This window comes from Dama dama, chromosome 9 (genome assembly GCF_033118175.1).
Source record: "Dama dama isolate Ldn47 chromosome 9, ASM3311817v1, whole genome shotgun sequence".
Classification (NCBI taxonomy): Eukaryota; Metazoa; Chordata; class Mammalia; order Artiodactyla; family Cervidae; genus Dama; species Dama dama.
This window is the reverse complement of record NC_083689.1, coordinates 34,318,811-34,345,328: the sequence shown is the minus strand read 5'-3', so window position 1 is coordinate 34,345,328 and position 26,518 is coordinate 34,318,811. Positions and strand designations below refer to the sequence as shown.

At 42.3% G+C, this 26,518-nt stretch overlaps 1 protein-coding gene across 7 annotated transcripts in view; it reads left to right on the top strand.

Annotated features, from left to right (window-relative positions):
* Positions 1–26,518, top strand: part of SNCAIP (synuclein alpha interacting protein) — a 154,114-nt gene that overhangs the window by 66,623 nt on the left and 60,973 nt on the right. For all 7 annotated transcript variants that reach the window (XM_061150917.1, XM_061150915.1, XM_061150913.1 and 4 more), the window contains 2 exons: positions 7,927–8,029; positions 24,030–24,102. In XM_061150917.1, the coding sequence (XP_061006900.1) occupies positions 7,973–8,029; positions 24,030–24,102 (130 nt within the window). In that variant the 5' untranslated portion in view covers positions 7,927–7,972. The remainder of the gene's footprint in view (positions 1–7,926; positions 8,030–24,029; positions 24,103–26,518) is intronic.

Below are 26,518 nucleotides of genomic sequence, written 5' to 3'. Positions count from 1 at the left end.
GAGGTATTAAACCAACTGGCTATGGAATATAATGCTTTATAGGCCAGTTCAGGGATACCTGTGGATAAGGTATGTTAGGTACACAAAGGTCTATATACTTTCCTTTAAAGATGATCATGCCTACCATTCTCTTTAGACTCTACTGGAGAGAGGAGCAATTTATTTGGAGTTACAGTTCTTGCACACCCAAAGCAGTACAGCTCAGGACTAAGGATGCCTATGGAATTCTGGCCTACATGGTTCAGAGACACAGTCATGTTTTAGGACAGTCTGAGATGCAAATCACTGCAGGTGGTGACTGCAGCCATGAAATTAAAAGATGCTTACTCCTTGGAAGGAAAGTTATGACCAACCTAGACAGCATATTAAAAGAGAGACATTAATTGCCAACAAAGGTCCATCTAGTCAAGACTATGGTTTTTCCAGTAGTCATGTATGGATGTGAGAGTTGGACTATAAAGAAAGCTGAGCACCAAAGAATTGATGCTTTTGAACTGTGGTGTTGGAGAAGACTCTTGAGAGTCCCTTGGACTGCAAGGAGATCCAACCAGTCCATCCTAAAGGAAATCAGTTCTGAATATTCATTGGAAGGACTGATGTTGAAGCTGGAATTACAGTACTTTGGTACAGTACTCCTAATGCAAAGAACTGACTCATTGGAAAAGACCCTGATTCTGGGAAAGATTGAAGGCAGGAGAAGGGGATGACAGAGGATGAGATGGTTGGATGGCATCACAGACTCCATGGACATGAGTTTGAGTAAACTCTGGCAGTTGGTGATGGACGGGGAGGCCTGGCCTGCTGCAGTCCATGGGGTTGCAAAGAGTCAGACACAACTGGGCAACTGAACTGAACTGAACTGAAGATGCAAATCAGAAGAGCTGTGGGCTTGATCCTGGGAAGTGGTTTGTCTAAGCTTGCTTGGTCCCTATCTTTGTAGGAGTACATCACCTTGGCCAAAACATTCCTGAGCTTTGCCATCTTTAAAATTGGAAGGATATGATTGCAAATTGTGATACTCACCCTCTGCATCCCTCATGGACTCGTAATAAAGTCAGATAAAATATATTGAAGATAAAAAAAAGATATTGAAGGAAGGTGTTTTGAAAAAGTAAAATGTCTAATACAAGTGAAGTGTTATTGGGTTGGCCAAAAAGTTTGTTCGATTTTCTGTACAGTCTTGTAGCCAACCCCATACTTTACCCCTGCGGTTTGGGTAAACTGAAATAAGGGAGAAAAAGCAAACTTACCACCAGAAGCCCTGGCTGCATGTGAGGGCATGCACCTCTCTGAGCCTTGGTTTCCTTTGCTCCATGAAGGAGATTGTAAAGATGTTTGTCTCCTATGACTTTGGTGAACTGTGAGTGAGCGAGTATATGTAAAAGCACCCAGACCTACCCCTGGTCTAAAGTTTGACTTCATAAATCCTTGTGGCCGTTCAAACTGGAAATGCAGCTCCCCTTTCTTGGAGCTGGAGTGGGCTCAATACATTACATTAAAGCATCCTGTTTGAGAGCAAATACTCGCTTGTACTTTCTCCAGACATGCCAGAGAATTTGTTATTCCAGCACACACTCTGTCTATACTCTGGAAATAGTCTCCTGCCCGCCGTGCTTATCAACCCACCCCAGCTATCACCCTTCAAGACCCATTTTTTGAAGCAAAAACAGCAGCAGGTGTTAAATCTGTGTTACCCATCTTTCTGGAAATCCTGCTTCAGGATTCTTCTCACCTCCAGGCCTCCACCCATAGAGCAGCTCTACCCAGAACGCTTCCTCCTGCCCCATCGACTCACTCACCATTTGTGCCCTCACATTCTTCAGCTGTCAGCTTAGACCTCACCTCTACTGGGCACACTTCCCTCATCTACAGGGTCTCAGTTGGGTGACTCAGGCTCCTGTGTATTTTTTTTTTGAAACACCGAAAACATCTTGTATTGGGGTTTAGCCAATTAACAATGTTGTAATAGTTTCAGGTGAACAACAAAGGGACTCAGCCATAAGTATTCATGTATCCATTCTCCCCCAAACCCCCTTCCCCATCCAGGCTGGCACATATCATTGAGCAGAGTTCCCTGTGCTATATAGTAAGTCCTTGTTGGTTATCCATTTTAAATACAGCAGTGTGTACATGATCTTCCCAAAGTCCTTATCTATCCCTTCCCCACACCCTCCTGGTAACCATGAGTTTGTTTTCTAAGTCTGTGAGTCTCTTTCTGTTTTGTTTAAGTATGTTCATTTGTATCATTTCTGTTTAGATTCCAGATATAAGGGGTGTCATAGGATATTTCTCCTTCTCTGACTTACTTCACTCAGTATGACACTCTCTAGTTCTACCTATGTTGCTGCAAATGTCCAGCGCCTGTGTATTTACGTGTCCCAGCAAGGACCACAGTACATGGTAATGGCCTTTTTTTCTGCACTACTTCCCCCCATACTGGCCTGGAGAGTAGTGTTGGTCTAACCTAACGTGTTCTCTCGGGAACATGCCGTAAATGAAGACAAGGATGAGATCTACACAGCCTGTGCTTCCCTCCCCTTTCTCCTCATATGTACTTCTTGGCTCTCCTTCAGTTACCTCTTTCCAGTAGAAATTTCTTGCCTCTCTCATCTTTCTGCTTCAATACTAGGCATTCAGCGACTGCCATGCCTCTGGCCACTATTGAATCAAAGAGTGAGAGAAACTGAATCCAACATTTGGAATGAGTTGCCTCCTTGCCAGCCAATCTACTGAGCCAACTGGGGACGACATTTCATATATTCTACTTTTTTCCACCCAAGGCTTCCAGTATGCAGTTTGTGATTTTTTTTTAAACTCATGTTGTATGAAGGAAAGAAAGTTCAATATCTACGCCTAGGCTTTTAAACTGAAAATGTATCCCAGTACGAATTTGGCTGTGTGTGTCAGAGTGTAGGCAAGTGTGGTGTTTTCCCAAGTTATTGGTGAATTAAAGACTAAAGAAAGAAGCTGTAATGCAAATCAGCCAAGGTTACCTCATCACCAAATGTACCCTGCTCATTTATTTTGACAAGCCCAACTTAACTTTTAATTACCAGGCCTCCTAGTACACTGGTAAAATGTAGCAATAGTGACTTTGGCAGAAGGGGAGAAATCTGTGTAACATGAGCCTTCAGAATGAGTCCATGCTGACTCCTTGTAAAATGGAGTGAGGCAATTCATTTTAAGAAGAATTTCAGTAGAGCAGTTTATGTGATCTGTGACTGTAGTCGCAAATCAGCGAGCCTTTTATGAGCCAAGCACACCACAACGTGTACATTAAATGAGGGTAGTTCCTCAAAGAAATTTTGTCGGCCACTCTAAGCCATTCATTTCCCAACAGATTTTGTAAGTCTTCATTTGAAACTATTTTCAGAGTCAGTTTTCAAGTCACTATAAAAAAAAATTGAAAATGTCACTTGAAAGTCCTAATACTGGAGACGGGGGGGCTATTTTTTAGATTGATGCCTACTTTTGATTATTCAGTTGGACTCTTAGTTACTTGGAGCTCTTTCCTAAATTGAATCTTCCCTTGAAGGAAGCAGTCGGGCCATCACTGAGGTCACCCATGAGAAGGTGACATGGCGTTGATAGACCTATTAGGGCCAGAGCCCCTGCTGTACGTTTTAATAGGCACTGGAGGGACTTCTGTTCTTGGCAGTTTATCAAAACTCTGTGCAAGTAGGGAAAATCCTACAGACGTGCACAGTTGATGTTCATTACTCTACTTCTTTATTCTCTTTCCCTGTAACTGGCATCAGTTTGGAGTTTGGGTAAAGTTTCTCTGGTGCCTTGGACACATCAAGAGAATGGGTGCATCATGTCACCCATAGCTTCTACATGGCATGTGGGTCCCGGCCACCCAGTCCTGTGTCCCCACATCCTAATATTGGTTTTCCTTCCCTCTCTGTAATTTTTCCCACTCAAAGTAGACTTAAGCCATTGGAAAATGTTTCCTTTCCCTTTCTCTGTTTTCCCACTCCTGCCCACTCTCCACCTTCACCTCTCCCCCCAGCCCTAAAAAAGAAAGCCGAAACACTTGACATGCATCCCTCAGTGCATGACAAATTAAAACTTGCCCATGTCAGTGAAGAGAAAAGCCCAACTGACCTTGAAATGGAAGGATTTCAACCAGTCAACAGTATCTGAGGGTAGAAGGGTCTCATAAGAGGTGTGCCTGAGGGGAAGGAAGTGGGCAAAAGAGGAGAGAAGGAACCTGGATCTGCAGCTTGTAGGCTCAGGGCTGATGGGGTAAGGGTGCCATGCAAATTTATAAATGTTTGGGCTCTGAGATCCCAGAGGGGTCCAGGGCCAACTATGATGTATAGCAATAAAAATCTCATGTAAAGGTTTTTCAGCTGGACTGCCCTTTCTGGGGAGGCTGAAAAATATTTTCCACTGAGGTGTCTGTTGACCCACTCTCATCGGCCTGGAGCTGCTTGGCCCTCTGGGGTCCAAGCTGCCAGGCTGGCCACGCAGAGGATGGTCTTGGTCTCTTTTCTGGACTTGTCCTTGGCATAGCTTCTGCCCTTACCCCCAGTCACAATAGTGAAGTGGCACCGTGCAACTGCACAACGCCAGTGACCACAAGGCAAAGACCTCTTCTTCCTCTGGTTGTAAAATGAAGGAAATGTAATCCCCGCCTCCTAACATTTTATTGTGTTTGTGAGGGTTTCCTTTCTTTAATACTAAGAGATGACATGGAGGCCGTGGACAAGCACATACTGTAACATGCTGGTAGTTTATTTGTGAGAAATCGTGTTTTACTGCTGTTGTGGTATGAGAATTCAAAACAATCGTAGAATACTTTTTCAACCTTAGAATACAAATGAAGGAAATTTCGTTTGACAGGAGGCACCAATAAGAAAAGAGGGGAGGATGGCACTTAAGGTTTAATCCTGGATTCCTCTGAAGGGTCAAAGGCTGAAATGCCCCGAGGCCAGGCAGGAGCAGAACTGATGGGGATTGAGGGGCGGAGCTGAGGAGCACATGTGCCCTAGACAGGGCCGCGGCAGCTCAGCTCAGCTCCAGCCAATTATTTATTGTGGAGAACACAGACCTGTGCTGCCAGAGCTTCAGGTATTTTTTAAGTGAAGCCAGAAATCCAGAGTTTTATGTGAAATCACCAAAGGTCTACAAGCTGGCAACAGAGTCTATTTTTTAGAAACACTGCTGGGGCCAAACACATCACATCTGTGGGCCAGACTTGGCTCCTGGGCCTCGGGTGTGCCCTTGGTGACTGTTCATTCCATCAGAGCCCGTGGGGCCATCAGAAAAGGTGGGCTCGCTGGCTTCCGCTGTGGCTGGTGTGGGGGGTGGGATAGTGCCCCAAGAGCACAAGGGGGAAAGCACATCCCTGGCCCAGCTCGGTTTCCTGATTGTGTTGGATGAGTTGCAGTGGCCGCTCTAAACCTGACTCTGATCCCATCACATCCCTGTTTCCTCAGAAGGGAGTGCTCGAGGGTCCTATGTGCTCTGTGGAGGGCAGATGGGGAAGGAAGAGACGATGTAATAACCACTGGGGCAACCGTGAGCTCACCCTCAGCTGAAAGATGGACTTGATGCTGGGAATGTGACCCGGATTTGGTGAACCACAGGGATTTCTCTACCTTATAAATGAGGATGCAATAATTCCAGAGTGGCCCCTTGAAAGAAAGAAGCACTGAGAGTTGACAGAAGGAATTGTGTTGTAGATGGCATTAGGCGTGTTAAAGGAGATGGCTGCATGCGCGGGTCCGTTGGGAAGCAAAGAAGAATACTGTGTGCCTTGGACCACTTAATCTGAGGCGGGACCATTCAACCTACTGAGATAAATATGGCCTTCATGTAATGGGCTGGAACTGTTGTAACACTTATGTTCCGGTCTGTTAGAATAAAGAATCTCACTGTCAACTTCCAAGACCAAATATAAAGATTTTCTCATTGTCATGATTTATATTATCCACTGGATATGTTCCATTAGAATGTCTATGCTCAAATGCAAATTGTTCTTCATAATGTCAATAACACCTCAAACAAAGACTCAATGACTGTTAACTTTAGTTAAGATGTGGTCATTTGCATTTTGCATTTAGTTTTGTATATCCATGTATTGAAAGATCCACTTGTTCCCCAGGTTTGACTCATGCTTTTCTACTTCATCTCATGTTTCCATGCTTCTGGTGATACTGTGTCTGGACCCCATCCTAACACCCAGAATCATCTTTGTGTTCACCAAAGCCTTGGGAATAGAGTCTATAAATCAACAGTTCATTGTGGAGTACAGATTTAGTGAAGAGAAATTGGATTGAAAGAAGATCTGTTAGTTGACAAGCTGGAATCCCAAGTCTGGATTGTCTCAGAATCCACCAAAATGGAAGGGAAAGTTATTTTGAGTAATTTGCAAGTATGAGTGTGCATATTTTTCTCTGAAAAGCTTTTTGAGGCTTAAAGGAAAAGTGATACATTTTTGTACCAAGCAATTTGCTTACAAACCAATTTTTAGATTTCTATAAATAATACAATTGAATTTAGATATCAAATACATGTTGATTTTCATTTTATTTTACACCTGTGATTTCAGAAGAACTTTTAATATATATTCTAAATGGATAATCACATTTGTACATGGTAATAGCATCCTAATCCTTTCTTAGATCAACTCTGTGTCCACGAAAAATTAAAAATATATAAAAATAGTATATTCGTGTGGGAAGGGACAAAAAGGAAAATTGAGTCAAGTGATGGATTTGAGGTATGGAATGAAGAGCGATTTTCTCTCATCTGCTGCAACCATGCTGTTTTTGTAGATTTTTTTTTTTTAAAAACCTCAAAATGAGAAATTAGTGCCTTCAGAGTCAGAGTTTTCCTTTAAAAACTAGGTGTTTTTACAATCTTGATCTTATACTGATAAGTTCATTCTCATCAGCCTAGATTTATTTTCACTTTCCAATAATGTATTCCTTACTGTTTGGCAAGTTATCACTTCATTAGAGATCTGAAAGAGGAGAAAATAAATTATTTAAGATCCTCAAGTCTGAGTGCCTAAGACAGTTTTTGTAATAAGCAAAACAAGTTACAGGAAATGGAATCTTTTTCAGCATCTCAAAGTTTGCTCTGCAGAAAAGCACTGCCCAGCAAGGCACTGGCGAGAGATCTTTATTTCTATTCCTGACATCTATAGGTGCCACTGCCGATGGTGGTGATGATAAGTGATGGGAAAATGAACTGGGAGGCGATACATCTTCCTTGACAGATTTAAAGAACTGCTGCGGGCTGCCCAGAAGCAAGTCCTGACCGAGGACATTCTGGCGCCTGTATCAGGTCCCTCTGGCACTGGCAAGCAAAGCTGTTAGAGGCAGGGGGCAATGCAGTAACTCTGTGGTTTAAATCTATGCTTAGATCCTTTTTTTGAGGGGTGAACAGGAGGTTGCCCTATAAATTCTGAAATATTCATTATTGTTGGTTAGTTGGTATCTGCCTGTCCTTGTGTTATTACCATGGAGATGCTGAATTCATTACTCCGTGCCTAGGATCGGAGGATACGCCCACATAAACATTTGAATAGGGTTGTCCTCAGATTTCGAGCTTTGCTCCCCATCCTCAAAGCCCATACATTCCCCCATGGTGTAGTATTAGATGTGGGCTGGATCTGTCTTAATCAAAGGGGAAGAGTCTGACCTGAGTTACTTACTATTCTGGCAAAGACCAATAGGCACAAATGAAATACAGCGAAGGACCCATGGCTACCCACTGGGGACCCTCCTGGGGAGCCCAGAGGAGCTGTGCTTAGAGGGCCGGGCTGGGGACATTGGAAACAAGCGGGAAAGTGTGCTCAAAGGCAGCCCTTGTACCAGTTACTTTTCTCATTTTGTTTGTCTAAATAAAATGATCTCTGGTTATAAAGCAGCTAACCTTTTTGCTTTTCTCTTGTGCTTCGTTCTTGTCCAGGACTTTATAAGTAGCTGACGTTACTCAAAATGTGCAAAGAAGAATAATGGAAGCCCCTGAATACCTTGATTTGGATGAAATTGACTTCAGTGATGACATCTCTGTAAGTATTGCTCCTTGCAAGCAGTGCTTTCAGGAAATTCTGCCTTAATCTATATGGTCTCCTTTCTCTGTTGTAGTCTGTATATTCTAAGCTCTCCCTACCACATTTAGAAATTGACAACAGAAATCCTGCTGTGGCAGACAAAGTGTGGTTTGGGGTCCTTCCTGACCAGGAAGTGAAGGAATCCCACTTCATTTTGTGTGAGCTTGGATGAGAAAGCATGTAACCTCACTGGGCTTCCCCTTCCTAATCTGTTTCTTTCTTGTCACAGTTATTCTCTGGGTAAATGTATGAAGGTGCCTGCAAATAACAGGCACATTCATAAATTTACTTATATACATAATTAACCTGATTAGTGTAGATGTCCATAATGTCCATAATTAGTCCCTTTTATATGACTGGCTGTGCCACAGCCTGCATGCACTAACATTCACAAGGACACAGACTGAAGGATGGCTAAGTTATTAGTCTTTGAACAGTATAAGAGCTTTCAGTCACTGGAGCTTTCAAAACATGGGTTGGACACTTGTTGGGAATATCGAGGAAGAGTCATGTATTGCTAAGGACAGGACAGGCTGGCCTCTGAGGCCCTGATTCATCCTGTAGTACTGTGGACGGATGAACGTCCTCGAATCCTCTGCACTCACTAACTTCCTGCTGCCTCCAGTCTGACTCCTGGCTACTGTGAGTGGATGGTCTGCCTGCTTGCTCAGAGCTTCTTGTGACTCACCCTGGACCACATGGTCTATTCTGCCAGAGGCCGGATAGCAATGTTGGCCTCTCAGACCCTAGCCCAGTTGGGCTGACTCTCAGAGTATGTGACGAGAAGGTGGCTTTTCTGAACAAGTTATATGCCTTTTCTTCTCAGGGCCAACACAGACCTACTTCCTGACCTTACTTTCCATTGATGTCTTGGTTTTTGGTCACCAGTGGCAACTGTCTCAAAAACATGTCTTTCACATGCCTCTGGCAGCAGTGTTATTCTGCTACTTTACTCCTTCCCTTAAGTGAAATATGCATGCTCTATGTAAGAACTGGATTCCGGGGGTGCGTTTGATGAATCACCCATTTTATTCAGCCATGGGTGAATCTGCCTAGCTTTTCCTATATGTGAATTCAGCCTTTCCCTCTTTCAGCTTTCAGACAATTATTAGTCCTCATTAAGATGGATGTGAAGTGAGTGTTTTCCCTCTCCCTTTTTCAATCACTATGCATGCATGCTCAATCACTTAGTCATGCCCAGCTCTTTGCAACCCCATCAACTATGGCCCACTAGGCTCCTCTGTCCATGGGATTTCCCGGGCTAGAATACTGGAGTAGGCTGCTATTTCCTCCTCCAGGGGATCTCCCTGACTCAGGGATGGAACCCACATCTCCTATGGATTCTTTACCACTGAGCCACCTGGAAAGCCCCATAATTCATGTGGATCACAGCCTCGTTCTTTTAAAACCACTCCCCTCCAGCTATCTTGAGTTAAGTGGGGAAAACCAAGCAAAGTGAATGATGATGTGGGTGGTGGAGGTAAGGTAGAAAGTGTTTCAGAAAGGGACACATGTTATGATTATCAGTTGAGGGTGGTGCATAGACTTTGAAGGCACCAGTCTGGGCTGCAGCCTCATCCTGACCTTTGCTGGCTGTAGCACAATAACTTTGCCTTGCTGATATACCCACCTCATTTTTGAGATTGTTTCGAGGATTCAGTGAAATAGTAATATACGGAAAGCACTTATCTTGGCACACAGTAAGTTGCTCTTAAAAATGGTAGCTTTTGTTATTATTTCAATGAATGCTACAATAATATTTATATGACCAATGGTGAAGAAAGAACTCCAGGGAAAAGACCAGGCATCATGTCAAGACTTTTTAAAAAAAATACAATAGAGCAGTTGTGTTTATAGAAGAGTCATCTGGCAGCAGCCCATAATTTTGATGAATTAGGAATCTCCACTTGAAAGATAATAAAATATGTTAAGCAATAACTGAAGCTGTTTAGCGAATTAGGATTCAGAATTATGCAATAGTTGAGCTTCTATAGCCTGACCACTCTGAAACATAAGTAAAGATCTCCATCTGCAATTGTGTAACTGCACTCAAACTCACCCCCTTTAGATATATTCCTATTGTTTGGATCTTTAACCTGCATTTAAACTGAAACCAGAAGGGGAAAAAATGAAATTGCGTAGACTTGATAAACTAATGATAATGGTTAACATTGAGCACTTCCCAGGGGATAAGCATTATCTTGTTTAATACAGTAATTCTCTGAAGAAGGGGAAATTGTTATTTTCCTTTATAGATGAGGAAACTGAGGTGTGAGATGTTGTTTAACTTGCCCAGCATCACCCACTGAATTAGGAGCACTGTCTTTGGAATATATGCTTTTAGCCTCAGTACTTGGGGCAACTTTACGCTTCCCCCAGGGGATGTTTAACAATACCTGGAGATGTTTTTGATTGTCATAACTGGGGAGGTATAACCGGCATTTGGTGGGCAGAGACCAGGGATGGATTTAAACATCCTGCAATGCCTAGGAAAATACCCTACCAAAAAGAATTATCTAGCCTAAGATGCTGGCAGTACTGAGAATGAACAATCCTGGTCTATTTCAATCCACTTAAAACTAAAGAAACTCTACTCTAACTGGCATCCTCTGTAACATGGTAGATTATTTTATAGTTGTTCCATCTCATCCAGGTTTAAAACTTTAAACATGTCAGAATATATTGTCCTATATAATGTCTTCATGGGAAGAGAAGTGGACATAGCCCCTAAAACATTGAAATGATTGTTCTCAGTCTATTTAGGTAACCTAGGAGCAATAAATTTACATCTGCTTTAAGGGCTAAGTGGATGTAATTCAGATGCTAACATTAGGGGAAAAAACCCCACAAAGATGTGTTCAACTTGCTAATTCACTGGTATAACAAAAAATGTGTGTGCATGCATACTCTCTCAGTCATGTCCAACTCTTTGCGACCCCATGGGCTGTAGCCCACCAGACCCCTCTGTCCATGGAATTTTCCAGGCAAGAATACTGGAGTGGGTTGCCATTTCCTCTTCCAGAGGATCTTCACCACCCAGTGATCAAACCCACATCTCTTGTGTCTCTTGCATTGACAGGCGAATTCTTTATCATTGCACCATCTGGGAAGCCCAACAAGAAATGATGTCTCCCATAAACCTGCCTGTATTGTTAAAATTCTGTAAACCTCCTTTTCTGACAGCCTTTATGCTTCTTTCCTGGTTTAGTGGCAGGAAGGGGGAAGGGGAATGCATAATACATTTGAAAAAGATGTTTACAAAAGAGATGCCCAAGTTTAAAACTCCTTTTCTTACTCTCCAACCATAGCCCTTTTACGTATTATAGGGTTTCTGTTTCATGATTTTCCCCCCTGGTCATGAGCCTAGTTCTTGTTTTAATTAAGACACAAGCTGTATATTGGTACAGAAAAGCAGAGTTTTTTTGCTTTTACCTAATGAGACAAAACACAGAAGGCCATCAAATTATTTTGAAGTTTCCCAGACTCAAAAATAATGCTCATCTTTTGCAAAATGCAGAGTTTAAACTATACATTCTTGTAACTCTGCCATCTGAAAGGGCAGAACATTGTGCAATGACTGAGGGTCTGTGAGGGGGAGATGACGACATACGTAAACACAGGGGTTCAAAGCTGGACTTTTCTGTCATTGCAAATGTGTTTACAGAGTTCCTTCTTTATTCCTATGGAAGCCAGCTCTCTCCATCTTAAAAAGGAAAAATGCTCTGGAATATTATTTTACCATAGAGTCCTTAGTAGCCATGATGTATATTTTATGAAGAGAGGCCAATTTGCTGTCCTCAAAAATAAGATTATACACAGGACTGAACAAAGCAGAGGCCAAACCATGGATCCACCGCAGTGCTCCACTCATGAGCCGTCAAATGTTGGCTGCGCCATGCACCGCGATGAACTCTTTAAATCATTGGTCCTGAAAAGGAAATAAATAAATAAATCATTGGTCCTGGTTAATCCTCATATCAGCTCTGCAAGGCAGGCCCTATTTGTAATCCCCTGTTTGGCAGATGAAAATAAGGAGGCTTAGGGATAGTCTGACTTTCACAAGGTTACAGATAGATAAGTGGGAGGGTCAGGATTTCAATACAGAACTGTTTGTGTTACTTTTTCTCTTTTGTGCAGTTTGGTTGAATAAAATCATCTCTGGACCAGTCATCTCACCCATCACTACCCCTGGCTGTCACTGAAGCGATTGCAGAGTGCTTATCAATAGTAAAGGAGTTGATATACAGTGTAAATAAATATTAATAAAATAAAAGAAGCTAGGAGAACTTAAACAACCCTCCTAATTTAATTGTTCCTCAGTTTTTCCATCTGTTAAGTCATAATAATCCATCTCTACCTATTGTCCTGTATTTTATGGAGAAGATATGAAATGTATATTTATGTTCATACATAAACTCACACTTCTGTTCATATGCAGACACAAGTGCATATATGTATACACATATATTTATACAAATACCTACGTGTACATATAAACATGTACACATACATGTAAATAGACACACACAGGCATGTGTGCACACGCATATAAATAGAACTAAGTACAATGCTTTATTCCTTAGCACAGGAATTTTTCTTGCTTTTCTGTATCACCATGACTGCAGCTTTGGTGAAAGTTGACATTTTTGGCAATCACATAGTGTATGTTTTGTGCAAATCAGTTGAGATCAAGATCAGTAAGTGTCCTTTCACTTTATTATCCCTTTTGACCTAAGCCCTTGCAGCCCAGGGTAATAGCACAGACTTAGGTGGATTCATTTTCGTAAAGTGCTTAAGGGGCTTCCCCAGTGGCTGAGGGGTAAAGAACCCATCTGCAGTGCAGGAGCCACAGGAGATGTGGGTTTGGGTCAGGAAGATCCCCTGGAGGAGGGCGTGGCAGCTGACTCCAGTAGTATCGTCTGAAGAATCCCATGGACAGAGGAGCCTGGCGAGCTATGAGAGCTGGTCGCTAAGAGTAGGACACGACTGGAGCAACTGAGCAAGCTAGCGAAGTGCTTAAACCACTGGTAGGAAAATAAGTTCTTATGGCAAGTAAATCTTGCTCTCAGTGAGTTTTCACGTCTCCGTCCCACCGACTGGGCATCACTTACACTAAAATACCAGCCCTCCCCGCCCCCCTTTTGTGTACATCACCTTGTGCTCAACTCATTGCACTGACACTTCCCAGATTTCATTACATTCTGACCAAGAAGTGCTTCCAGGTAGTGGGAGACCTTGAGAAAGGGCCTGAAGAGCTTATCGCATGCACCCAGGCACTGAGTTGGGGTGGGTAAAGAGTACAGCTTTTGTTCCAGTTTTAGGTGTGAAAAAAATCCAGAAAGATACTCAAGGTACAGAGAACCTTGCTTGTCCCTCCTCTCTAGCACGGGCTCTAAAACCCTAGTATCTTTCCTTGGTGCTTCCTGGAAGGTTACTAGAGGTTAGGGGCCTCAGATCGCCTCCATCTCTTCGTCGCTGTCCCTGCCCTTCCGAGCCATCACCCTGCTCTTATTTCCGTTCAAACTTCTCTAAAGTGCTTCTCAGTAGGATCTGTTTCATCAGCTCTTCAGAATGCCCCAACTTTTGGCAGTGTTCTTTTTGTAGTGTCTTGTATCCAAGTCTCAATTACCTCTCATTGGTCCCTTCTCCACCTCACCATTACTCAAAACCTCATACTTGTTCTAATATTATGTGTGTCTTACCATTTTCTTAATGCCTGCCAGGAGAGGAATTAAAAATAATCTAATCCAGGCAAAATTTAATTTCAAATTTATGTCCCATACTAGTGTTAGACTGCAGGCCTAGAACCCACGTCCCCAGACTCCAAACTTGGACCTGAGTGACATCCATCCACACCTGAGAAGGTAGAGAGCAATCTTATAGACACAGAGTGATTTCCTAGCAGAATGAACAATTGGTTGATTTACTGTTTTGCCCTTCTCTTACTCTGTAAATAGTTTTCATCTGGCCCAACAGTCATGACACTTATTAAGTTGACTATGCAGGTTATTTATGCAAACTATTTACCATTTATGAACGAGTACATGTTATACCAGTCTACTCAACAGGCATATATTAAACATTACAGTGCGCCAGGCATGGTTCTAGACTTGAGGTGAAGGACACAGATGTGTTCTGTGTTCTCATACCCTGTGTGAGATTTATGTGAGTTTACCATACCCTGTGCTAACAGTTGAGCATATTATGAAATGTCAGGCTAACTTAAATAGTAGGTCACAATTAAGTACAGTATCAAACTCTATTCTTGAAGTCAGTCTTTATATTTTGGTTGTGATTGATTATTGGCTCACAATTAAAAGTATGCAATCATTGAAGTCAAATAAGGCTTGTGGTTGGCCATCTGCCCTACTGTAAGATAACTTGCTTTCTAAATCTTTTATAGTTTGTAATTTTTGCCTCAATAGTTACCATTATTTTAGTTCATTTTTTATACTTTTTAACTAAATAATAATGATAACTAACAATTTTTGAACACATGCTATGCATCAGACACCATTCCTGATATTTTTCATTATTATCTCATAATCTTCACAGCCACATTCTGACGTAGATACCATTAGTACCTATTTTACAGAAACTTGTAATATGCAGAGATTGAGTAACTAAGATTAATTAGCTGGAAAATAGTAAAGTCAGGCTTCCCTGGTGGCTCAGATGGTAAAGCGTCTGCCTGCAATGCAGGAGACCTGGGTTCAATCCCTGGGTCGGGAAGATCCCCTGGAGAAGGCAATGGCACCCCACTCCAGTATTCTTGCCTGGAAAATCCCATGGACGGAGGAGCCTGGTAGGCTACAGTCCATGGGGTCGCAAAGGGTCGGACACAACTGAGTGACTTCACTTCACTTCAGGCTATAACATGTACAGTCTAGCTGTAGAGTCCAGGTATGTAATTACTACCTTGAAAAATGACTTCTGCTCAGCCCCTTGGTCACCAGTATCTACCCTCGTCCACCCACATCCTTTCCCATCCATGGCCACTCCCCACAGTGAAAGAGGATCATTCAATTCTGCAGTCTCATCATCCCTTCACCAATGTGGCTTTTCATCTTTTGTCTGACTGTACATATTAACATTACAATGGAGTCATTCCTGGTGTACTTCTAATATGCTCAGAGAGAATTACTGAATTTTCCCAAATACCAACCACAAGCACTGTTTTAGCATGGAAGAATTTGACACTTATCAATTTTTTAAATACCTCTTGGAGCATAGGATAAAAACAAGGAGTAAGAGCAAAAATCAAATGCATTTAAATTAGGATAATTTATAATAATTTTCTTTAAAAGAGTCCAAATGGTGGAAAGAATTATATATTTAAAACAGACTGATATATGTGACTTCCCAGGTGGCTCAATGGTAAAGAATCCTCCTGCAATGCAGAAGATGCAGGAAATGTGGGTTCAATCCCTGGATCAGGAAGATCCCCTGGAAACGGCAATGGCGACCCACTCCAGTATTCTTGCCTGGGAAATCCCATGGACAGAGGAGCCTGGGAGGCTACATCCATGGGGTCACAAAGAGTCGGACGTGACTGAGCATGCACACGTGGGATTTGTTTAGTCACCAAGTCGTGTCCAACCCTATGTCTTTGTGACCCTATGGACTGTGGCACACCAGGCTTCCCTGTCCTACACTATCTCCCAGAGTTTGTTCAAACTCATGTCCACTGAGTCAGTGATGACATCTAACCATCTTATCCTCTGTTGTCCCCTTCTCTTGATGCCTTCAATCTTTCCCAGCATTAGGGTCTTTTCCAGTGCTCTTCACATCAGGTGGCCAAAGTTTTGGAGCTTCAGCTTTAGCATCAGTCCTTCCAATGAATATTCAGGGTTTGTTTCCTTTAGGACTAACTGGTTTGATCTCCTTGCAGTCCAAGGGACTCTGAAGAGTCTTCTCCAGCACCACAATTCAAAAGCATCTGTTCTTCGGCACCCAGTCTTTCTTATGGTCCAACTCTTATATCCGTACATGACTACTGGAAAAACCATAGCTTTGACTATACGGACCTTTGTCAGCAAAGTGATGTCTCTGCTTTCTAATAGACTATTTAGGTTTGTCATAGCTTTTCTTCTAAGGAGCAAGCATCTCTTAATTTCATGGCTGCAGTCACTGTCCATAATGATTTTAGAGCCCAAGAAAAGAAAATCAGTCACCATTTCCACTTTTTCCCCATCTATCTGTCATAAAGTAATGAGACCAGATGCCATGATCTTAGTTTTTGAATGCTGAGTTTTAAACCAACTTTTTCTTCCTCCTCTTTCACCCTCATCAAGAAGCTCTTTAGTTCCCCTTGACTTTCTGCCATTAGAGTGGTATCATCTCTCTGTCTGAGGTTTTTGATATTTTTCCCCACAATCTCGATTCCAGCTTGTGATTCATCCAGCCCAACATTTCACATGATGTACTCTGCTTAAGTTAGTTCAATCACTCTGTCATGTCTGACTCTTTGCAACCCCATGGACTGCACATGCATGGTGACAATATTCAGCCTTGATGTACTCCGTTCCCAATTTTGAACCAAGCTGTTCCATGTATGGTTCTAACTGTTACTTCTTGACCTGCATATAGGTTTCTTTGGAGGCAGGTAAGGTGATCTGATATTCCCATCTCTTTAAGAGTTTTCCATGCATGGGATATGTGTGTGTGTGTGTGTGTGTGTGTGAATATGTAGATGACCAGTGTCTGTACTATGTAGAGGTGATGGTTGAAATTGTGGGAATCAGTAAGGTCACCTGAGAAGCATGGAATATGAAAAGGGAAGAGTGTCCCAAGAAAGGAACTGTGTAGAAGTGTGTCCTGTGAGGAAGAGGATAAAGAAGCTTCTCCAAAGAAGACAGGAAAGAAGTTTTCAAAGATATAAGAGGAAACTAAGGGAGATAGAAAGAGGGGGAGGGATGATTTAAAGAATTTAAAGGACCACTTGCAATGGTCAAGTGTGGGAAATAGATCATTAGAAAGAGCAATGTCTGAAAAGTGCCACTGGATTTTCCAGTTGAAACTCATTGGTGGACACAATAAGAGCCGTCCTATGGGTGAGGGCACAAATAACACATCGTTGTGGCTGGAGGAGTGAATGCAGAGCTGAGGAAGTAGAGACAGGAACCAAGGCAATTCTTTCAAAAAAGGTGGTTGTGAACACATGAGCAGGAAACTCCACCCATGACCAACTGAGGAGGCAGCATGTCTTGAGGTGGTGGGGGTGCTTGTTTAATTTTATAGGATCAGAGGAGAGAGCTGATGTTGAGAGAGTGGCTGAGGAGAAGGAGAGAAGAGAGGGTGATGGCGGAGCATGAGTCCGAGGAGATGGGAAAGAAGGAGTTCTGAGCCATAACAGCAGGCTAGCGTGATGAAGGTGTAGAGTGTGAGTACCACATCCTCAGAGAAGGGAAAACAGAGCATGATCTGTTAGTGAGGGCGTGAAGTCAGGACACTACTTCCCTGAGATGGGCCACTGGAGAGGAAGTCACAGTTTTAGGGAAATATTGCACTTCTGAAAATCTCTGTTCAGCTGTGTGCCTTTGCTTTCCCTACCAACTTTGCATGTACACATTTTTGTCATTTTTAGTGTGTGACTGTGTAGATGCCTGCTTGAATTTTGGAAAGCTATGTGAGAAACCACGAATTTCAGGATAGTTGTTTGGATGACTGGCCTAATCGTTTCTTTTGGAAACTCAATGTGACTTTGGTTGTTTAAAAGTCTCTAGCTTGAAAAGGTGTTAGGATTTTAGTTCTTTCATTTTCTGTGGCTCATGACTATCTGAGTAATGTCTGCTCATTCACCCAACTGGCTCCAGTTCTCAGGAGCAAGGGCCAAAGCTTTTCAGCCCTGAATAGTATGTAGGGTGGTCAGAGGTCCCCAAAGCCCAGTGTAGAAGTCACAGCCTGTAATTATGAATCCCATGCACGTTCAAACTGTTTTGCATGGCAGAGTGACAACATTGGGATCTGTAGGATAATCTTAACATCATAGCAACTCTGTGTAGTTTGTGAAGCTAAGTTTCAGTGTCCGTTCTTGGGCATGGGTTCTTTTGGAGGAGGAAAGACCAAAGAAGTGAAATAAAGTGCTGAGACAGGCTGGGCTGTCCTTCCTTTCCTTTCCAGTTCCAGCCTGGCCCCCATCTTCCTGTCTCATCAGTTCTCAAGTCTTGATCTCCTGAACTGCAAATCATGAGAGGTACAAAGATGAGGAGGGAAGAGCCATGGTACTCACGAGGAAGATGAATTAGAGAGAAGAGACCAGAACATTTAACATCATTTTATAGCTTGCAGATTGACTTCACTTACATGATCTCATCTGATTATCTGTGTTTTCTAAATAAAGAAACTGAGCTTCAGAGATTGGAAATGATTTCTCTGCCCAGAACTACAGAGTTAATAAATGTCAGAAGTAGGACTTGAATCCAGAGCTTCTGGCTCCAAATCCATTGTCTCTATACCAAAAGCTAAGGCACCAGCTGCCATTCATGCTATGAATATATTAGAAGTGTTTATTCTTTTAAATATGTCCTGATTACATTGTGAGACAGGTAGGCATGGCATTTTCTAAGGTGATTAGTGCCATATTAATATTACGGAGTACTACCAGTGGCTCAGATGATAAAGAATCTGCCTGCAATGCAGGAGACCTGGGTCGGGAAGATTTGATCCCCGGTCCTTCTCCAGGGAAGATGCCCTAGAGAAGGAAATGGCAGCCCACTCCAGTATTCTTGCCTGGAAAATCCCATGGACAGAGGAGCCTGGTGAGCTTGAGTCCATGGGGTTGCAAAGAGTTGGACACAACTGAGCGACTAACGTGCACGTGACGTTTCTTAATAAGATTAGTGCTATGTAAATATTAAACACTACCATTATTAGTATTAGTATTGCCACCAATATCATGGGCTACCTAGGAAAATTCATTTTATTCAGGTCAGTAAGTACCTAGTATCTCTGGTAAATAAAATATTGTCCACACCCTCAGGAAGCAGAAAAAGACATTATATAAAGGTATAGATGAAATGTCACACGATGGATTCTGTACTGAACATATGGGCAAGATAAAGAAATAAAGAACAGTGGTCCTTGAGCTTCACTAGGCATCAGAATCAGCTGAATGGTTTATAAAAACACAGGTTGCTGTTGTTGTTCAGTTGCTCAGTTGTGTCCCCCTCTTTACAACTCTATGGGCTGCAGCAGGCCAGGCTTCCCTGTTCTCTACTATCTTCTGGAGTTTGCTCAATCTCATGTTCATTGAGTTGATGATGCCACCCAACCATCTAATCCTCTGTTGCCCCCTTGTCCTCCTGCTGTCAGTCTTTCTTGGATTGCTGGGCCCTGCCTTAAAGTTTCTGGGGTGGGGCCCAAGAATGTGAATTCCTAACAAGTTCCTAAATGGTGTTAATGCCATTGATCTGGCCACCACACTTTGAAAGCTGAGATAAATTCCACCTGGGAGGATCAAAGAAGATATGAGGGATTTACAAGAAATTTAGTATTACCAGAAGAACCAGAAGAAGAGGACTGTGGTGAGAGATGAGTCTAAGCTCATGGCAGGCTGCCCATGCCTTGCTAAGGCCTGTTGATCATTCTCCTAGGGGCAGGGCAGAGCCACTGAAGATTTGAAACTGAGAAGCACCTTAGTCAAATTTACATTTTAGAAAACTAAGTAATTTTAGAGCAAGTACAGAAGCATGGAAGGAATTCCCACTTACAACCTAAATATGAAAGAACTTGCTTGACCATCTATAATATTATGTCCCAGGATTAATCACATGTGTGTATAGCTTAGCATTTCAGTCAGTGAATAAGTTGTTTTGTGCCATGCATGTATACTAAAGACATCATCCTTTCCCTCGGGCACTTGTGGGAGCCAGCACAGCACAGGGGAACAACAGAGAAACAGCAAGATTTTCTTATCAAGGGCAGAAAAGCGTCCCTTTCTGACTGACTTCACTTAGCATGATAGTCCCTGAAAAGTGAAGTCAGGTGAAAGTTGCTCAGTCATGTCCAACTCTTTGTGACCCCATCGTCTATAAAGTCTATAGAATTCTCCAGGCCAGAATACTGGAGTGGGTTGCCATTCCCTTCTCCAGGGGATCTTTCCAACCCAAGGATCAAACCCAGGTCTCCTGCAGTGCAGGCAGATTCTTGACCAGCTGAGCCACAGGGGAAGCCCATGATGGTCCCTAGTTGTATCCATCTAAAACGTGGTACAAATGAACCTATCTGTGAAACAGAAATAGAATCACAGACATTGAAAATAGACTGGTGGTTGCCAAGAGGGAGGGGGTTGGAAGAGGCTGGATTGGGAGTTTGGGATTAGCAGATGCAAACTGGTACATGTAGAATGGATAAACTACAAAGTCCTTGGAGGGAACTGTATTCAATATCACATGATAAACCACAGTGGAAAAGAATATGAAAAAGAATGTGTGTATATATATATATGTATAAAACTGAGTCACTTTGTTATACACAGAAATGGTGAACACAACATTGTAAGTCAACTATACTTCAATTTTAAATAATTAACTGAAAGTGAAAGTGAAGTCACTCAGTCTTGTCCAACTCTTTGCGACCCCATGGACTGTAGCCTACCAGGCTTCTCTGTCCATGGGATTCTCCAGGCAAGCATACTGGAGTGGGTTGCCATTTCCTTCTCCAGGAGATCTTCCCAACCCAGGGATCGAACCCAGGTCTCCCTCCCGCATTGCAGGCAGATGCTTTACCATCTGAGCCACCTGGGAAGCTCAAATAATTGACTAATTTTTTAGAAAGAGTATGTTCAGTCACGGCTGAAGCAATCAGGCAGGGTTTCACAGAGAATGTGTAACTCTGTGAAACCCTGGCCTTGAGGAGCAGAGAGCATTTGCCCAGCCAGAAGAAAGCATTGCAGGCAAGGAGGCCCCAGAGTAAAAGAACTGAAGGGAAACTAAACTTTGAATGCACAGGGACATGGAAGAAGTGAAGGCAGCTGGTCAGTCTTTGGCAGGGGCTTTCCTTGAAGCATGCTGGAGGAGTGGAAAAGAAGTTTGAATCAAAAATATTGTTTCCTCTAAAGATGCTTAGAAAAAGAAAAAATCAGAATGCAGCACAGAGATAGGAAATATAGTACTTTTCGGCCATCTTCAAGACCCTTCTCCTCTCTTGTCACTCAAGGATAATAGGAATCAAGGGAACACAATATAAAGGCTTGGGTTGGGGTCAAGACACAGGGAAGATATGAGGCTTTGGTTCTCTTAGGGCCAAAATAACAGTCATGGCTACCCTGGGAGCTGGCCATTGTCCTGAGAATAGGTGGGCTGGCGACATAACAGCTCCTTATAAAAGGCCATCTGTCCTGTAAACCCGGGTGAAGTCCTGGGAAAGCTTTCCTCTCAGCTCCCAAATGGTATCACAATGCATTTGTGAAAGGAGACTTCCTGGGTTGTTTGCTTATTCCCAGATTTGCAGATATGAAAATTTATTTTTTGTGTTAGTTTTGTGAATTTCGTATTTCTGCTGTATCTCTTCATATCACAACTCAACCATCTGTACGGCACTCTCTTAAGTTTTATCTTGTATCCAAAGAGCAGTGTACTTGCTGAAACAAATCCACAAATTGATTTTTTTCCTCGTGTGTCCTTATAGATTTGTTCTCAGTGTAGGTTAGAGTCATTGCTGAGTTTGACATTCCGTATATACTTATAATTATCCAAAAGTTTGATTTTCTGGCCAACACATCATCTTTGTCTTAGATTACTATTTATTTCCATGACCAGGAGTAAGCACATGACTTTTTCTACCATGTCATATTCCCGAAGAATTAAGATGGATACCTTGCCAAAAGTAACTTCCTGTGTGACTGTGGATGAGAGGCAGAGCCACCAGAAGTAAAACAGATTGAGGCCGTGGATGGGGCTCAGCCAGGCTCATCCCTGGAGCTCAGTCCCTCTACCAACCAGACATCCTGTGGGCAGTTGAAATGAAAACCTCATCAAATTAAAAGTGATTGCATACTGTGGACCTTTGCAGTCACATCGGAGGAGCTGAAGGTACATTGCAATTACACTGGAGGAGCTGAAGGTGCACCTAATAAATTGTAGGTTCTGACATTTCTGACATGGCGTGGGAGGTGGCAGTTAGGATGCATGTGGCTGGAAATGCAGATAGCAGCACACCCAGTTTAATCAAATATGTATCATTAGGCCCACTGAGCAACTTATTGAATTTACCATTAACTATATTTAAACATGATCAATCTGAAACTTCCTGTCTGAGATTTTTGCCTTGGAAGAAAAGGGGAAAAAAGAGAGGGTAAGACTTTGCCAAAGGGTGCTTTCATGGGGTTGATGGCAGCCGAAACAAAAGGCCCAGTTTTAATTGAATCACAGACTGTGTAATTATTTAACCTGTACCAGCTGGCCTCAGGAAGCTACCAGATTTCCTTAGAGAGCTTGTACTTGGCCAGAAACAGAAGGTAACTTATGAATAACAAGAAAAATGCTTCTGTACCTGTGTTACCTCCCACTCCCAGAGAACTTAATGTGAAAGGGGAAGAACTTCCTCAGAGTTCATTTTTGGCTTAAGAGGCAGTCCTCCGTCCCTGGAGTATGTGAAGGGGTTTGCTAAAACACCTGTAGTCTCTGAGGAATAGCCAACATAAACAGGATGTTATTGCATCAGACAGGTAAGAGTCATTTCTCTAATTAGTCATCTGAGATTTCATTTTCCACTTGGAAGTACTGGAAATTTAATTTGTTTGTGATGTGCAATTGGCAAACTGACAGTCGCTCCAACTGCCCCTCCCTCTGTCTGGCTGTGCTGATACCACATGGAAAGTGCAGGGGTGGGACGTGGGGGGCTCAGTGTAGACACTGCTTCATCCATCAACATCAGGCTAACTGAAGCACCTTCCTATAGACGAATGTGTCCCAGTTACACATCCCTCACTTGTAATGCTGGAATAATCCTAATGAGTTTCTCACGATCATTTTTCTTTTAGATAATGTTTTTGTTTTTCTCAATCCCCTTCCCAGTTTTGCAACATGAAGTCATTCAGAATCCATGCTCAATTACATAAGAGCTTTGTTCTTCAAGGTACAGAGTAAACTATTTTTAGGAAGCTATATATTATGAATTAAAGTATGATTGAAGACCGTCCCTGACTTGGCCTTTGATTAAAGAAAGAGTTCATCCTATTTACATTGTTTTAAAACACCCTTCTCCAAAGAAAGATTGATTGGCATCAAATGTCATTCCTATACATCATAACTATTGATTTTACATTTGTTGTAGCTCCTCTGATTTTATGCCCCTTTATGTCATAATCTATCATCCTGATAGCAGCCCCTGAGTTGGTGCTGGGACTGAGCCTGCAGGGTGGTTTCTTTCAATTTAGACTAATCTATTCGTGAAACAGATGAGCTTTCAAACAGAACCGTGCTCTTCTCGCTTTTCATAGCATTATCCTGATATTTCCCATGGAGATCGCAGCATGATTTGTGGCAGCATTAGGGACATTTCTGTAGTCCAGGAGAGATGGCTTCTGGCTACCCTGGATGCTGTAGGAAGCTGCGTGCTCCTCCTCTTGACTTTTTTTTTCCACACATAGATTCACTCTTAGGATTCAGAGTGCAAATATTATGGCTATCTCCTGGAAGCTGTCAAGGTTCAGAAAAATCCATCTTCCACAAGTAGCAGAAGAGATAGAATATCTGCTGGTTACACCCCACCTCATTTGTTAAAGGACTGTCCAGACCTCTTGTTAATCTGTATCTACTTACATGTTTATAGGTAGAGTATGGGCTGCAGCCAGATCACCAAGCAGCCCATTTATCGTAAACTTAGGCTTTCTGGACATACATGTTGTACTCAAGTATCACTTCTTGTGTTTTGGTTTTCTGGCCAGTTGAATGAATGTAATGCTCTTGTTTAAAATTGTTACTTTACACTCTTTTTCCTCTGGCTTCCCGTTCAGTATTCAGTCACGTCACTCAAGACCATCCCGGAACTGTGCCGAAGATGTGATTCCCAAAATGAAGACAGATCAGGTAAGTTTCGCTCCTCACCTCTTCTTATCCTGCCTTTTAGAGTGTGGGGGACTCCTCCTGGAATCTCTTCCCCCATCAAATTGGTTGCTCCTGCTTTCTGTTTTCTTCTTCTTTTATGGCTTCTCCACTCACCACCCACCCCCAACAAACAGATGTGAGGTCATCCTCCAGAGACCAACTGGACGGGGAGGCCCTGATGAGGACCCAGTTGTATACAAATAAATGTAGGCGATCATCGCGGTGGCTCCAAACCACAGTATACGCAGCAATTTACTGCAAACCCGAGAAACCATTGGTGACAAAACATAATGATGCAGGCGCCGATGAAAAAATGTTGGATACGTTTACTACCCAGATGGCAAGGACCAACTTGGGGGATGGTGCTTCGCCAAAGTCTGAAATCCTATCAGGGATGCGACATGATAGAATCTGCAGTAAGGCATACTGTAACAGTTAAGATTAAAGCAAAGCTTTGGAGTTTAATAGTGTAAACTAAACAGAGAATTATGGCATATAGATGAAAACCAGCTGGCTGACCTTTTCTCCTTGCACCGCCCCCCACCCTCGACCAAAGTAAAAGTACATTCAGGATTGTTTTTCCTTCTGAAAATCAAATTAAGCCTCTCTGCTTTTCTCTCTGTGATGGGCAAAAATGAAAATAAAAAAGGATATTGATGGGAATGATACCATAGCATTAAACTATGAAATGATGTTTGTTATTTTTCCAACTAATTACTCTAAGGCATCACCATTAACCTTGCCAAAGCGGGACCTCTGATAGTAACTAGAATCCTAAGAAACACAGATGATGGAAGACTTAAGATAATCCTTGCATTCGGTGCATCGTATTTGAAAATAAATAGATCATCCTACTTATACAGCTACTAGAATTCTAGGCCTTTTGAACTGAAACGACTGTATAAAGCTTATTTACTTTTCTCCTGGATTGTCTGTTTACTATCGACAGTTTGTTTAGATGAGGTGGGAAAAATAATTCGTCTATCTAGGTTTGTTTATCTCTGTGTTTTTCTGTGTGAGTGAAAGTAATGTTTCATTGCCTGGGTCAGAACTGTCATAGAAGATAGTTTGAAGTGCAAATGAAAGTTTTCACTTACCTCCATTAAAAAAATTTTTTTTTTTTTAATTTCAAGCACACTCAAGTTTCTATGTGGTTAACAGAGGCTTTGATCATAAGACTTATCAGAATGTGCCTCCTTAAAAGCCAGCACCAGATTGAGAGTTGAACCCTGTGATCAGTGACAAAGGCAGCAGATGCAGTGGACAGGCCCCAAGCCTCAGAGTCCAAGACCTCTGTCTGAGTCAGCATTCAGCTCTTTACCCTTTATCTGACCTTGAGCCTGTGACTCATTATCTATAAAATAAAAAAGAAACTTTTTCTGCCAGTGTTGCTAGGCTACTGTTAGTATCAAAATTAGGGGATGTATCTGAAGATACTTTGGAGACACAAGTTTTTGTTTCTTTTTTTTTTTTAAGTTGGAGATGGAGAGTAAGAAAGAAGACTTAATAGCAAACACTTCAGTAGTGCTTAATGTGCCAGGTACTGATGTAAGCCCTTACTTGTGTTAACGCAGTCCTAAAATCCTTGTGAACTAAGTACCATTAGGATGTTTGTATTACATAGATGGGCAAACTGAGGCACAGAGCAGAGAAGTTAATTATCTTGCCCAGAGTTACACAGCAATTACATTATGGAGCTGGGATTCAAACTCCAGGAAGTCTGTCTCTGGAGTCTGTTCTCTTATATATTCCTTATACTAACAGATAACTAGACTTAGGGATAGTAATTTAATTTCAGGATATTTTAAAACTTTAAAAGCTAGCATTTTCCCTCACCATTGAAGTAGAAAATGTGTTTTCTCTGTTAAATAGTTTCTCTTGCTTACCAAATTAAGTGAATTAACTGAGGCTTTTAAAAGCAATTTTCCTGGGGGTGGTTTAGTCCATATTTCTCCAGGTCATGTGACTTGTGGCCCCTTCCACAATAGGCAATGTTACAGATTTCTTCTGTGGTTGAAAAGGAGGCCAATTTCAAGTTCAGATGCCTTCAGACTCACTCAGAGCAAATATCCAATGCTCAAGGTAATCACCAATGATTAGACCTGACAAGAAATGAATGTTTGAGGGGAAAACTCAGGTCTCTTTAATGGAATCACATGTATACCTCCAATTTGATGGACCATTTGGAGCCTGGTAGTTCAGTTCAGTTCAGTCACTCAGTCGTGTCCGACTCTTTGTGACCCCATGAATCACAGCACGCCAGGCCTCCCTATCCATCACCCACTCCCGGAGCTTACTCAAACCCATGTCCATCGAGTCGGTGATGCCATCCAGCCATCTCATCCTGTGTCGGCCCCTTCTCCTCCTGCCCCCAATCCCTCCCAGCATCAGGGTCTTT